Source organism: Chelon labrosus (genome assembly GCF_963514085.1).
Source record: "Chelon labrosus genome assembly, chromosome: 4".
NCBI classification, from domain to species: Eukaryota; Metazoa; Chordata; class Actinopteri; order Mugiliformes; family Mugilidae; genus Chelon; species Chelon labrosus.
The window spans coordinates 17,685,033-17,699,157 of NC_140340.1; the positions used below are offsets into that span (position 1 = coordinate 17,685,033).

General features: G+C 40.0%; 1 protein-coding gene across 1 annotated transcript; it reads left to right on the forward strand.

Annotated features, from left to right (window-relative positions):
• Window positions 1–1,193: 1,193 nt before the first annotated feature.
• Window positions 1,194–13,006, forward strand: LOC311486914 (uncharacterized protein; the record flags this gene model as incomplete). Its single annotated transcript, XM_084542935.1, is given in 14 exon segments — window positions 1,194–1,240; window positions 1,815–1,863; window positions 4,167–4,299; window positions 4,446–4,556; window positions 4,678–4,806; window positions 7,600–7,719; window positions 8,361–8,526; window positions 8,528–8,651; window positions 8,756–8,920; window positions 9,136–9,248; window positions 9,343–9,451; window positions 9,562–9,660; window positions 10,606–10,777; window positions 11,682–13,006. Coding segments are annotated over 14 exon segments (1,671 nt in total). The 3' UTR covers window positions 11,816–13,006.
• Between the last annotated feature and the right edge of the window lie 1,119 nt (window positions 13,007–14,125).

The window sequence follows — 14,125 nt, forward strand, 5'->3', positions numbered from 1 at the left end:
TTGAGGTCACTGGCCTTCCTTAGGCTCCATGCCAACCTCCATGTTATTGTCAAGCGTTTGCAGAAATGCCAGCAGGCCTTTAGTCTAGACTCTTTTCAGCAGCTAGCAGACCGGTCAGCGTGAGCAGCACGGCAATGTGGAGAAACAAAGGGGTCCAAAACTACAAAACACATTGCTCCTTTATTTCCTATCACGTGTGTTTTGTTCGCTACAGCTGTGATTACTCCTCCCAGCTCATATGGGAGCTCTCAGACTGCAGCCAGATAGATGCGGGATGAGGACATAGAAAAAGAGGATGTCCTTTTTGATGTAATAAATAGCTTCCATGTACTTTTCATTCTTACTCATTATTACAATCAAGGTTCAATGCGTTATTTTTTAAAGCATGCAAGGGTGAATTAAATAACTCTCTCCATGTGCCCCCTGGTGCCTTAAAGCTGCTTCGTGTACAGTTTAGTTTTTTTGTCTCTTGGGGTACAGCGGCCTCTAGTGGTTGAATGTGGAAATCACACCTTGTTTTTAATATTGACATCATGTAACCTCGATTAGGTGAGGTAAGGGAGGAAGCCAAGACTGTTTTTCTTGTCATCGTCCTGTTTCCCATTGACATTGTTGTCAATTACAGTCCAGATCAGTTCCAAACAGAGGTATTTTACCTTATTACACAAAACCAGACGGCTTCGGGTTATCAACCACCATCTCTAGTTGTAATTTTAATTGTTACCTGGTGTCCTGGCACACGTGAGCTACATCTGCACATTTTTGTTTAACTTTAATCCCATTTGCTTTTGCCCCGTACGACACGTCACTCCGCAGATTTTCTGTAAAAATCCTAGAAATGCTCACAGATGGTGAATAGCTGATTAGTGTAATCCCACCCGAAGGGTCAGGGAATCCTGGTTGTGTGGTAGTCACTGAGGGGACCTGTTGCTTTGTTCAGAATCCTCTTAGAAGGTGGGTCATGTGACCCCTCTGTGGGCTTCGGGGTGGGTGTGTGTGTGGAGCATGGTGGGCATTCACAACCTGGATGGAGGCCACCACTCTGCGTCCTAGAAAAATCACCGCTTACCTGCTGAGCATAGCATGTGGATAAATTAGAATGTTGTCATGTTAAATACTGAAATACCGTTAAATCTAAGTTTAAATTCAGGTGAACAAAATCTGGACACGAATCTGCTCTCTGCGCATCAGACATGCCTCTCCACAATCACAGTGTGAAAGAGGCCTGGACAAATGACAGGTATAGTATGTTGACATTCTCATACAACAATATTGCTAATGTATTAGTCATGTAATACGCTTTTCACATGTGTCAGATCTCCTCCTTGTGCCTTCCATTAGTCCTTCTAGGCGCTGTGGTTTTCTCAATGATTATTGCTTCTACACCACACCCACTTTCCGCTGGTCGAAGCCAAGTGGTGCTAAACCAATAAGTAGCAAAGAAAAGCTTTATATGTTGCAGTCAGCCGGACCTACTTAGGCCCAGTTCCCATACTCTGTTACCCGATAACGTAAGAATGGCACCACAGAGCTACAGGCACAAGCTTCTGACAGCTTAATTAATTGTGTAAGTCAGTTTTTTAAACAAAGATGCACAAGATTCACTGGTTAATTCTCCTTCCTCAAGCAGTTTTCTTACTAGTCTGCCAAATTAAATTGAATATATTGAATATAACTGAAAAGCTGCAATGCTATTTCAGATCACACGTGTAAAAGCGGTTTATATATTAAAAAAAACCCCCAAAAAAACGAACATTTTGTTGAGATGATCCAATTGTGTTAATCACAAGTATTTCTGTTTACATTTTTTTCAGCACACAGGAGGATGAAGAGTCTTCTTCTGGTTCTATCCCACAGCTACAGGTACATGCAAGCAAAGCAAAGATGTTGCTGGCTGTCAGGTCTCTGCAGTTCATTGGGTGTACAGGAAGGAGATCAGGAAGGGTCAGCGTCTTGTGACAGATGTGCTGAGGCTGGCATCGCCACGAGTACTGGCATAGGAAACAAAAACTAGATCTAGCTCCCTGAATAGTGGACACATGACAAACAAATCTTGTCCCTCCTCCCAATCCTTTCTTGCGCTCTCCCGTTGACGTGTTTCTGCAGAGCAGATGGCTTTACACATAAATCCTATTAACAACTTTCTGCTGATGGAGAGGCAGTGAGTACAGCTTTCTCACTCTTTCATTATCTCCCTTGAGAAGCCCGCTTTTTTATTTTCTAACCTCTTAAAAAAGAGACAGTGGTAGAGCTGAATTTGGAGGCCTCACCATGTCTGCAGAGAAGGTAAAAAGGGTGGGGTTGTGGCTTTGTGTGTTATTTTAATTGATTTTCAAGTGAGCTTATTTACGTGTTCATTCAGCTGCTCTGCGATGACATGTAATTATACTCGGAGAGTTGGACGCAAGGGCTCACACAAATTACTTTTATGGGAGTTATTTAACACTGTTGCTTTTCTTTTGACATGATTTATGGCTGGACTGTTTAAAGTTTAAAGTTGGGTTGCGGTGTTTTTCTGGAGCAGCTTCTGGTGTCACATCTTTGTTTGTTGTTGTTTAAATCAAAAGACATTAAGAGGAGAGCTTTTGTAGAATTAATCTGACCTACATGTGAGGTAACTGCGCTGTATACAAGTACCGGGATTGGAAGAATACTTTATTATTAGAGTACCCAACAGAGGAGCATGCCTGTAGGCAGCCACAGAACGAGTCGCCTTCATATCTGGCATTAACTTGCATCTCGAATAAAACCGTCCAAAGGTTTTGAGCTCATCTGCCGAGCAATACATCTGCACAAGCATGCATGTGGGATTGAAGGCAGTAATCCAGCAACCCAAACCACTTATAATGCTACTGTAGTGACGTCCAAACCAAATGCAAAACAGTATTTCCTTCATTACAGTCTCTCTTTCTAAAAGCAATCTCCATTCGATTTTTTAAATTATATGTATCAGGAATTAAACAACCTTTATAGCTTAAGTAAACTGTGCATCTACAGATGAGAAAATAAACCAGTGAAAGGTTCGGCCATTGTCATCTGTTCAAAGACAGATTAAATACACCAACAGTGACATTTGGGTAAAGTCTAAAATGGCAACTTTAATACTCATCGCCGTGGAGGAAAAATGTCAAATCTGCTGCCGCTACTGTGAGATGTGGATTTTGTGAGGACACAAATAGGCCTCCATCGATGCAGGATCTACATCTAATAGGATTACCTTTACTGTCTCCGCTGGCTACGATCACGCTGACCTCGTTCTCTGTGACTTGGGACGGTGACATGCTGTTCGTGTTAGTTCAGAGTTTTAGTCCTTGGGCTCAGCACGCTTATGAAATACTTGGTAAAAGTCCAGCTGGGTTTCCTATTTTTTGCTAAAACATAGAAATATTTCACTATTGTGAAAATTATGTTTGATGGAGCGCTAAGGGTCAGGGGGTTAGAGCCTTTACCTTTAGCTCGTGTCTAGCCTTCCCAGACAGAAGATATCAACTCAACTTTCAGACTACTTATATTATCCCAGGGAATTTCAGCAGGTGTGAGGTGCTATCTTCTTCAAGGCTAATACATGATGAGGAGTAAAGTGGGTTTATGATTTTGTTTAAGTGTCATGGTACTCCGGAGGAGGCCCGGGCACGTTACATAAAATGGTTACAAAACGTGTTTGTTCCTTCTGCTTTTTTTTTTTTTTTGGCTGTTACAAAACTGTATGATCAAAAATAGATGAGTTAGTTCTAGAAAACACGAGTCTGTATGCACCATATCATTATAACCTATTGTCGTCTTCTTAAGTCCATTTACAAATTGAATATGGAAGCTCATATCTTAACCTGCAGTTCTGCTAGAAGCTGTTTGCTATTTCAGGGTGACTTGCTTATGCAATGTAAATAAACTGAGAATTTCTGCATTATAATAACACTGAAGAGGTTTAAAGTCTTTCTGAAGTAGTTATAATATTATTTCCCTTAATCTTCTTTTTATTCTCTTCATACACCTTGCTTCCCTCCTGATCTGACTTTTAATGGTAAGTTGTTTTTAGTAATCTTGGCTAAAACCTTCAGGATATTTTATTTGCGTCACAGTCTTTAATTTGCCCAATTGTTTATACCAGTCCTTTCCACAAGTCTACCCTCTAATCGTTCGTGTAACTTGACAGAAAATCCATATAGAAGCCGAAAAAGAAGAAAGAGGAGACCAACAGCACCACAGAAGCCAAGCTGAATGGAACCGAGGCCAAACCCAAAAAAACCAAGACGAAGAAGAGGGAAGATGTAGCCGAGGAGGACAGTTCTGCCATCCAGAGTGAGGAAGTTTAAAGAGACTGTGACATTTCCTTCAAAGAAAGTAGATGACAGACGGAGATAGTTTGAATGTTTATCTTGACCTGACTATCCCAACCTTGATCTAACCACAGTGGTTACACTTGTGTTTCCTTATTGACACTATAGACGGAAAGAAGGTAAAGAAAAAGAAACCAGAAAAAGACAAAGAAGAACCAGAAAAGGAAAAGGAGAAAGAGCCAAAGAAGAAAGCCAAAAGTGCTCCGAAGAAGAAGAAAGGTGAGCCGGAAATGACTACACAGAAAGAATTCAGATTTTACAGACGCATGTGACATTGAGTAAATTCCAATGAAAACCTTCAGTATAGTTGGTATAACGAATATGTCTGATATAACTGCAGGTTCTGACTCAGATGACGACGACGACGATGATGACGACGACACCCCCAAAAAGAAAACTAAGAAAAAAACAGCAAAGGACAGCTCTCCATCTGCAAGTGCTGCCAAAGAGAAGAAAAGTAAATCTAAAGGTATGAACAGGGAAGGTATGGCACCAGATTGTAGTTAAGAGGATTAGATGATTTTATTGTGTAATGGTGAGTTAGTGGAAACACTGACTTGGCAGTAGAGGCTAAAAACATAACAGTTAAGTGAGTAAGTTGCGCATAAGTAATTAACTTTCTAACTGTGGAAATCCCACACGCTGTGAGGCTATTTAGCCTGACTCCTCTGTGGGACTTGGTGTGCAGTGTACTTTTCCTTTGCAGGATCTTAGGTCTTAAAAAAAATAATGTTTCACAGAAATATTTTTCAATTTTCCAAACTAAATAATACATTTTGTTTAACAAAGCTGGCGGCACAGTGGTGGTTAGCCCTGATGCCTCACAGCAAGAAGGTTCTGGGTTTGAACCCATGGGCCGACTGGGGCCTTTCTGTGTGGAGTTTGCATGTTCTCCCTGTGTCTGCGTGGGTTCTCTCCGGGTACTCCAGCTTCCTCCCACTGTCCAAAGACATGCTCATTAGGTTCATTGGTGATTCTAAATTGGCTGTAGGTGTGAGTGTGAGTGTGAATGGTTGTCTGTCTCTCTGTGTTAGCCCTGTGATAGACTGACGACCTGTCCAGGGTGTACCCCGCCTCTCACCCGATGACAGCTGGGATAGGCTCTACCCCCCAAGGCCCTTCACAGGACAAGTGGTTACAGAAAATGAATGAATGAATGAATATGAATGAATTTAACACAGCAAATATTAGTCATGTCAATCATTTCAAACAATGAATGAACTTGATTCTGAACTGATGATTACACCACTTTGATTCAGGCTGAAATAACCTAACAACTAGTGGATGTCATAAAGTTTTATACAGATTTTCATGGTCCCCAGAGGTTGCATCCTCTAACCTTTAATCCCAAGTGTGAAACATCTCAGTATAATTTTACAAGTTTCACAGATATTCAAGCTGCCAGATATTGAATCTAAATAAATAAATTTAGATTCAACATAGTAAAACTCCTTAAGATGATAAATATGGTAAACATTAGAAGTGTTAATCATGAGTATGTTAAGTTTCTCAGTCATCCAGGTCGTGGTATATCCAAGAATGTTAAAGAAATCCACTTGGATGACAGTTCATGAAACGCCAGTTTTGCATATTAGCATGTTAACATTATTACTGTGAACATATCTGAAGACTAACATTAACATTTTGCTTAAGTTCAGCCTCACAGTGCAGCTAGCATCTTTTGCAAATGCTCTAGCTCTTGCACTCCTTATTTGTTAACCCAGAGCACCTGAACAAACACTTGTTAGCTCTAAAGGGACCATCTATTCAGACTCTCCCATTTATTCAGACTTTGTTCAGAGCTGCAAATTTTGATGTCACTTTTTTTAAAAAAAAATAACCTTTTGAGTTTATAGGAAGTATCACCTGAAAGTGACGTAATTGTCACGTCATCATTACATAAAACCTTTGATATAGCCCAGAGTGTTGTTTCACTTCTATTATTTTGTTTGGACCATCTCCAGTAGTGTTGCCTCGCAGCTTAGTTAAACTTCTTCTATCTCAGATCAGCCAACAGTCATTTCAGTAAAACCTGTGCCAACTTGTGTTTGTGAGTCCCTGCTCCTCCTGTAGAGGAAAGGAAAGTGAGGGATCTGTTTATAGTATACCAGGAAATACACCAAAATATGTTTGTCAAAGTAGCTACAACCAATATTTCTATATTTGAAATAGATCCCATGAGGACAGAGAGAATTTTCACCAGAACCAGCCTCTACAGAGCATTTTAGTGTCTTTCATCTTATTTTTTTTTTGGTTGCTTTTACCTACGGCGGGCAGCTGTTATCAGTGGACGAGCTTGAAAACAGATTGTTAGGTCAACTGTGGAATATGGTCTCCAGACATAAGGGCTGGGAGCATGTCTGAAAAAGTTTTAACTGAGAACTGAGAAATAAAGAGTGAGTGATAGAATAGACACCTTTTTAGATAAGCACAAGAAATCTAATGACGTAAGGAATGATCTTGTTGCTGACCTGATTTTATAACTAATGAACCATACATTTCCTCATGACTCAGGACAGAGATAAAAACCAAAGAGGCCAGAGACTCCAAGTGAATGCTAACACTGCTCTGTGTGTGTTGGGTTTGTTTCAGATTGTCTCTGCTGCCCCAAGTGACCAACACAGTTAATTTTAAACCATTTATTTATAAAGGATTGTCCCAGTGGTGTCTTCTTTTAAACCATTAGTCACACTATGCATTTAGATGGCAAAAGGTTTAGTGAAGGAATGTCATACTCTGTGACTCGCTTTCAATCCCTGAAGTTCATTATTGGCAAAAACACAGAAGGAACACGAAGTCTGAGCCGTCATTGATAAGCACGTCTTAATGTGAGGGCATGTTTGGACAGATTCATCATTGTGGAACGAGTTTCAAGAGCGAGCGTTGACAGTGTTGCGAGTGTAATCGAGGTTTTGAGGACACGGGACTAATCTGAGTGAGGAATTTTGGCATTCTTCACCTCCACGTTATTCAAGTTATGCACTCTGAGTTTTAGCGGTTTGGTTCCTTTGCATACTTTAGAAAGGAGAGAAACATGTTCGATGCCATTTCATTTCTACTGTCAGTGTGCTTCATTAACATTTTCATAAGGCTTAATATCTGTAGACCCTAATAGAAACCTAACAAATTACAGTTTGGATTTTTCTGGCACTCACTTCAAATTCTCCGTACATAAAGGGATGAGTTCAACATTATTTTCCTTTGCAAATCCAGCTTATATACCTCATTGTGTGTTCACTTCTGCTTGTTTTTCATTTCTCAGAGGACAAGGACGCTGATGGAAAAGAAAAAAAGTCCAAGACAAAGGAAAAAGACAAGAAGAAAGAACCAGCCTCAATGTTCCAGATAAATGGAGACAAGGAGTCAAAAAGCAAAAAGAAAGGTGAATGCATTTGTCATATGTTTGAACTTTGCTGAACAGCATTTAAGGGGAACTACTGTTTTTTACAACCTGGACCTTATTTCTGGCATAAAATATGTTTACTCACCCTGCTATGGTTCGTCCACAACCTCAGAGTCGGAAAAATTTTCAGCCATGTTGCATAAAAACTAGCAGTAGCAAATTACAGGTAAACAAGCCGGCCGTCGCGGGTGCGCGCGGTGCTCAGAGACGACATCATCCAGATCAGAAGACATAATCCAGGGTCTGTAGGTCAATCTACAGACCCCGAATGATGATAACAGGTAACTCCAGACTCAATGGAGAATAGCACTAGCGTATGATAACAAAATATTGATGAAATGAATGAGTTTCGCGGCAGATAATGCGTTATTTAGAGGCTGCGTTTCGGTGCCCCAGTCACTCCCACTACATGGATATACGCTGATCTAATTATCTAGTGAAGGAATACAAATTACACAAAAGTTATATGGATGAGTAAACGACCATATTTTTATGCCAGAAATAAGGTCCAGGTTGTAAAAAACAGTAGTTCCCCTTTAATGTTGATGTCAAAATAAGAAAATGTAGATAACTCCAATGTATGGAATTCATCTCAAAATCTTTACATCTTTCTTGAGCAGCTGCCAAATCAGACAGTGATGACAGCGAAGAGGAGGCAAAGTCAACCAAATCCAAGAAGAAGTCCACCGCTGGCTCAGCATCCATGTTCCAAACATCGGCTGATAAGGACAAAGACAAGAAGCCAAAGAAAAAAGGCGAGTTTCCTGCTCATTTCTTCCCCTGTTTGAGTCGCTGTCGAGTATTTAACTGATCTGTTTCCTGTTCCAGGGAAGGCAGAAGAGAGCGACGACTCAGAGTCAGAAAAGGAAGAGAAATCTAAAAAGAAGAAGGGAAAAGGGAAGAAGAAAAAGGTATCTCAAATTCTCACAATTCAGCCTCAAAATGAGACGCAAGCGAGGAATTATTGCATTTAGTGGAACACCTTGCAAAAATGTGCCTCGTCTTTCTTCATCAGGAGAGATCTCCCTCACCTGAGATTGAGTTTGACAACTTGGAAACTTTCGTGCTGCAGCCGGCTCCTCAGGGCGTGACTGTCAAATGCAGAGTGACTCGGGATCAGAGAGGGATGGACAAGAGCCTCTACCCTCTGTACTACCTTCACTTAGACAACGAAAAGAAGGTCAGCGGTTTTACAGCTTCTGATTTTAATAGTATCGTGTATATTTGTATCAAAACAAAACCCAAACTGATGAACAACGTGTAACAGCACTCCTTTAAGTACATGCCTTTATCTCATTATTAAAATGAGTATTATCATGCACAGCTTTAGGGATTAGATGTTGGAGGCCTTCCTTTCCTTTACTCTGACCAGACTGCCTGTCTCTGTCTTTGTAGACGTTCCTGTTGGCTGGAAGGAAAAGAAAGAAAAGCGCAACTTCAAATTACCTCATCTCCATTGATGCCACAGACTTATCAAGAGGTGGAGAGAATTTTGTCGGAAAGCTGAGGTACTGAACTCTTCAGTCAAAAGCTCCACACTGAATATGCAACATCAGTACAAAAACAAATATTAATTTGCATCCGTTTGTGTTATTTTACTAGATCAAATTTAATGGGGACTAAGTTCACCGTGTTTGACAACGCTCTGAATCCTGAAAGAGCTCTTCCAGACATGTCTAATGCGCGGCAAGAGTTGGCAGGCATCATCTATGTAAGTCATTTTAGAGTCTGACATTTATCTGCAGCACAGTTTGATTAAAAACAGAATTGGAAAATATAAAAAGTCCTGACTTTTTTTTTTATTCTTAATTCTGATTTCAGGAAACTAATGTCTTAGGGATGAAAGGACCCAGAAGGATGACAGTCATCATCCCGGGAATGAACAAAGAAAACGAGAGAGTACCGCTTCGACCAAGAAATGTAAATGCACCATGAATAGAGCCGCAACAGAGCACCAAGCAACCAGGCCCTATACATACAGTCCTAAACAGATAACAGAAATAAAATCAACCCTGCAGGAAAAAAAAATGTATCTTTCTTCAAATAAAGTTGAAGAAAAGTTGAGCTACTACTGCTATTTGTAAAATCCCACAGTTTTATTTAACTTTATTTACATTTTCTGACTCCTCAAACCTTGTGGAAACAATTAACAATCACTGATTGAGGACCCGCAAATGAAGCTGAATTATGTTTACAGAGCAGAGCAGGGTAACGCTAAAGACAGAGATTAAAACACTTTCACAGTCTGAAATGTCACAGTGCAATGGCAGTGGAAGTCAAGACCAAATTTGGAAGACCAAGAAAAGCTTTCAGACTGAACTACACATATGCTGGGTAGAACAAACCACCATTAGGCTGAAATAAATACCAGCAAATTCTGAATGCAAATGGAATGCAGTCAGATAAGAAAGGGAAAGATTCACCATGAAGCTCAAGCTTTTGGAGCAACCTTTGCACAGATATCTCAGAAGTAATTTGCAAGAAAAGAGTCAAGAACATAATGACTCTTCTTTGGAAACAAAAAAAAAGATATGACACTTGCCAATAAAGTAACTCCTATTGTTTTCTTGCAGCTGTATGTTCATGCAGAATAGGGTGGCTTTACGCTGTTCAGGGTTACGCTACAAGTTTCTCGATGGAAACCAAATAGTACACAATGTAGGTCTCTAAATGTACCTCCATGTATAAATATTCCAAGTCTTCCTTAACCAACGCAGAATGCCAACAAACCCTTACACTGCTCACAGTTTGACTCATGCTCTGTTCACTATGACAGCCACACAAGGCCAACCCGCAGAGAATAATGCCACTTTTGTTAAACCGTACAAAACTTTCTCGACATTAACTGACTTCTGTTTTGTGCAGGACTGTGACGGACTGTTGATAAGATACCAGAACAGAAGGACGGAAAATCTGATCGAGCTCCACAACAAGACGCCTGTGTGGAACGAAGAAACCGCGTCTCATGTGCTGAACTTCAACGGCAGAGTCACCCAGGCCTCCATCAAGAACTTCCAGATAGTCCACAACAAAGACCGTGAGTACTGTTTGTGTGGCTGTCTGTCAAGGAAAGCGCTCCTGTTTGCTCACAGCCTCGTGTGATCCGCGATGCTGTGTGTACTTGTAAAGATATACAATAGCAAAGGTTGGTCAGTTGGATTTACTTTGTCTGACAGTGAGGAGATCTAAGACTTAGACTTAATTCATCCACAAGGGAATTTGCTTGGTCACAGTATCTAAGTTGCATATAAAAAAACATCCTTGAAAACCACAAGTAAAAAAATAAAATAAAATAAAATAAAAATCCAATAAAATAAAATAAAGCAAAAATCTACAGATTTTGTACAATTTACATATGTACAGGAAATAGAGACAGAAGTAAATATATATTATATACATAGGAAGGATCAATAAGGTGCAATAATGTGCATTAACATTAATAACACGGAGTTATCTGTTACAGAAAGGTCAGTTGTTGTTGAGAATAGTATGAATGACGTCCTGTAGCGTTCACTGTGGGAGCGGAGCTGAATCAGTCTGACCCTGCCCCTCTATAGTCCGGCGTACTGGGTGTGACATGGTTGTCCATCATGGAGAGCAGTTTGTCCAGTGTCCTCTTGTCCTACACTAACGTCTCCATCTCTCTGCCGATCACGTGCGATCATTAGTCGATAACGAGACTATCAACAACTATTTTAATCTCTCAAAGACAGACATTGGTCGATCACTGAAGAACGTGTCCTAATTTTACCGTTGTTTACACAATGCTTAGCGACACTTTTTGAAAACAAAAAATGATGTCTGTTACACCATAGCAAGGTTATTACGTAGAAACTTATGTCTGGCACAAAGGTGAGAGCGTATTGGTGTCAAAGAGACTTTTTGTACAAAATCAATATTCACGATTGAAATATTGCTCTACCATTCTTTGCTTGTTGCAGTGGACTACATTGTGATGCAGTTTGGACGAATAGCTGATGACATTTTCACTCTGGACTACAACTACCCGCTGTGTGCCGTGCAGGCCTTTGCCGTTGCCCTCTCCAGCTTTGATGGTAAAATTGCTTGTGAATGACACAAAGATCTTCGTCTGTCTGCCGTCACCGAAACAAGGATCCAACAAGTCCACATTGACATCACACCAACCGACAACCTTGGACTCGCCTACGCTCGGCGCGTTAGGCTCTGATAACCAACGATGGCTCCTCGAGTGTAACAATACCTGCTGCTGCTGCTGCTGCCGCACCGGCGCCTTTATGGGCGTGCGAGTGAAACAGAATCCTGTTATCATCTAATCTTGCATGGCATGGCCCAGGAGTTCTGAGAAATATCTTGATTTCTGTGTATGACAGAACGTCACACATCCCATCAAAGGACTCCAGTGACTGGAGAGTTCAATTATTGTCAGTGAGGAAGGTGTTCAGAGACTTTTAACATCACTAAACGATGATAAAGTCATTCATGTTTCGACTTTCTTATGCTCTGTTCGGTTACTGTATAGAGCAAGTACCAGCAGGTCCCTATTATCTTGTGTCAAAAGTGACTGAGAAATGCAAATCAAGGTGACAGTAATCTAATTTTAATAGGAATAGATACTTTCTGTGACATATCAACAATTTGCACAAGTGACACGCTGTTACTCTGTTAGCATAAGAGTTAAGACTACTTTTATTTGAAGCTCATGAAATCCCATAACAGCTGTCTTATGTACATAGTGTGCTGTCCATAAACTATTTCAGGTATCATATATTGGTAAATTAACATATATAGAAGCGTAACATTTGATAAGAGAAGTGTCTTTAGTGTCTAGTATTAACATGTCATGATTCAATCTGAGTTTCCTTTCTGGTCCGATTGAGATCTTGTAGCTTTTTCTATTTACATGTTTTTGGTTCAAGCATTTTGTAAAATCAATTTATTTTCCTGAACACTGCCTTTGTTGCATTTTAGGCTCATTGTAATAATGCATGTGAATTAAATGTCTTTGAAGTCAGCTTATGTCGTATAAATCACTTTTTGTTAACCTTTTCTTTTGTTCCACAGCTAAAATATACGATTTATATACTAAACCTTATTGTATTCAGAAACTTGAAATGAGAAACTCCTATATTATGAGTAAGTTGCACCAACTCCCTCTTGAAATCTTCAAGCAGTAGGTTTCTGTAATCTGTTGTAGTCGTCATAAAATTTGTTTTATGACCTTCTCATCTGCTGTGAGTGGATAGCTGGCAGATAATCAGACAGATTCCAGTTGCAGGTTTTTTAGAAACACCCACGCTTTTTTCTTCAGGAGCTGCCTGACATGTCGAGAGGAGCTTCGCTCAGGATGAAAAACCTGTTTGAGCCGAGGCCTTGAGAGTAAGTGAGAGGTGTGTTTTCTGCCTGAACCTGCTCAGGCAGTTGTTCAAACTCGCAGATTAAATGAAGCCTGAAGCTGGCGGCTCTTCTGGACAGATGCTGTAAGGTCCTCCCTCATTGTCTTTTTTTCTTTTAGCACCAGATCGTTGTTGTCATTCTTACGCGCTTATTCTCTTAGTCATTTGTACATATAGTATCCCTACATTTGTGTCCCACTGGTGGATTAATGAATGATCTTGTTGCAACTATGCTGTTGACCAACAGAAGGAGCTGTTGCTGGATGAATGTGTGTTGAGTCTCAGTGCTTCTTTTTGAATTATCACCATGCACTGTATTTCATTTATTTCATTAGGGCCAAAGTGTGCAGCAGCAAAACTAAATGTCTTATGTTTGAAAATGCACTGGCACTATTACAGCTTACGAGGTTACTGCAGAGTTATGTAGACAAGGTTATTGTATATTATAGGAAACACTGACAAATATGTACTTAATCTAAGGGTTAGTCTGCATCCAAGATAAACCCTTAACATCCACGTGCAACCACTTTCAATAAGATTTTTTTTGTCTGCCCAGCAGAAAAGCCTTCATAAAAACTAATCTATAATTAAACCTGCACAAAAGACTGACAGTCATGTTAGATAGTTTATATTATGGCATCTTATTCCTGCCAAAAATGATTGATTGAATTTGGGGAGGAGGTACCAAACATCAAGGTTTGACTTGAGTTCAGCAGATGAGATGAAAGCAGAAAACCAGTTTGAAACGTTTGCATGTAGCAGTCTCCAAACAAATCTCTGCAGTCTTTACAGAATAATACCATTTCCATGACAGTGTAGGATTTTTATTTTATTGTCTTTTGTTGTAGAAGTGTGTCCCATTTTTCAGATTTCAGAAGTTTTATTTTTTCCAAGATTTTTGGAGTAGTCTCGTAAGTAACACGAAAGAATAGTTTGTATTTAAACTTACATCAAAAATAACAATTCATCTCAGTGTCTTATTTCAACCCAACATTTTGGGACGAGGTACC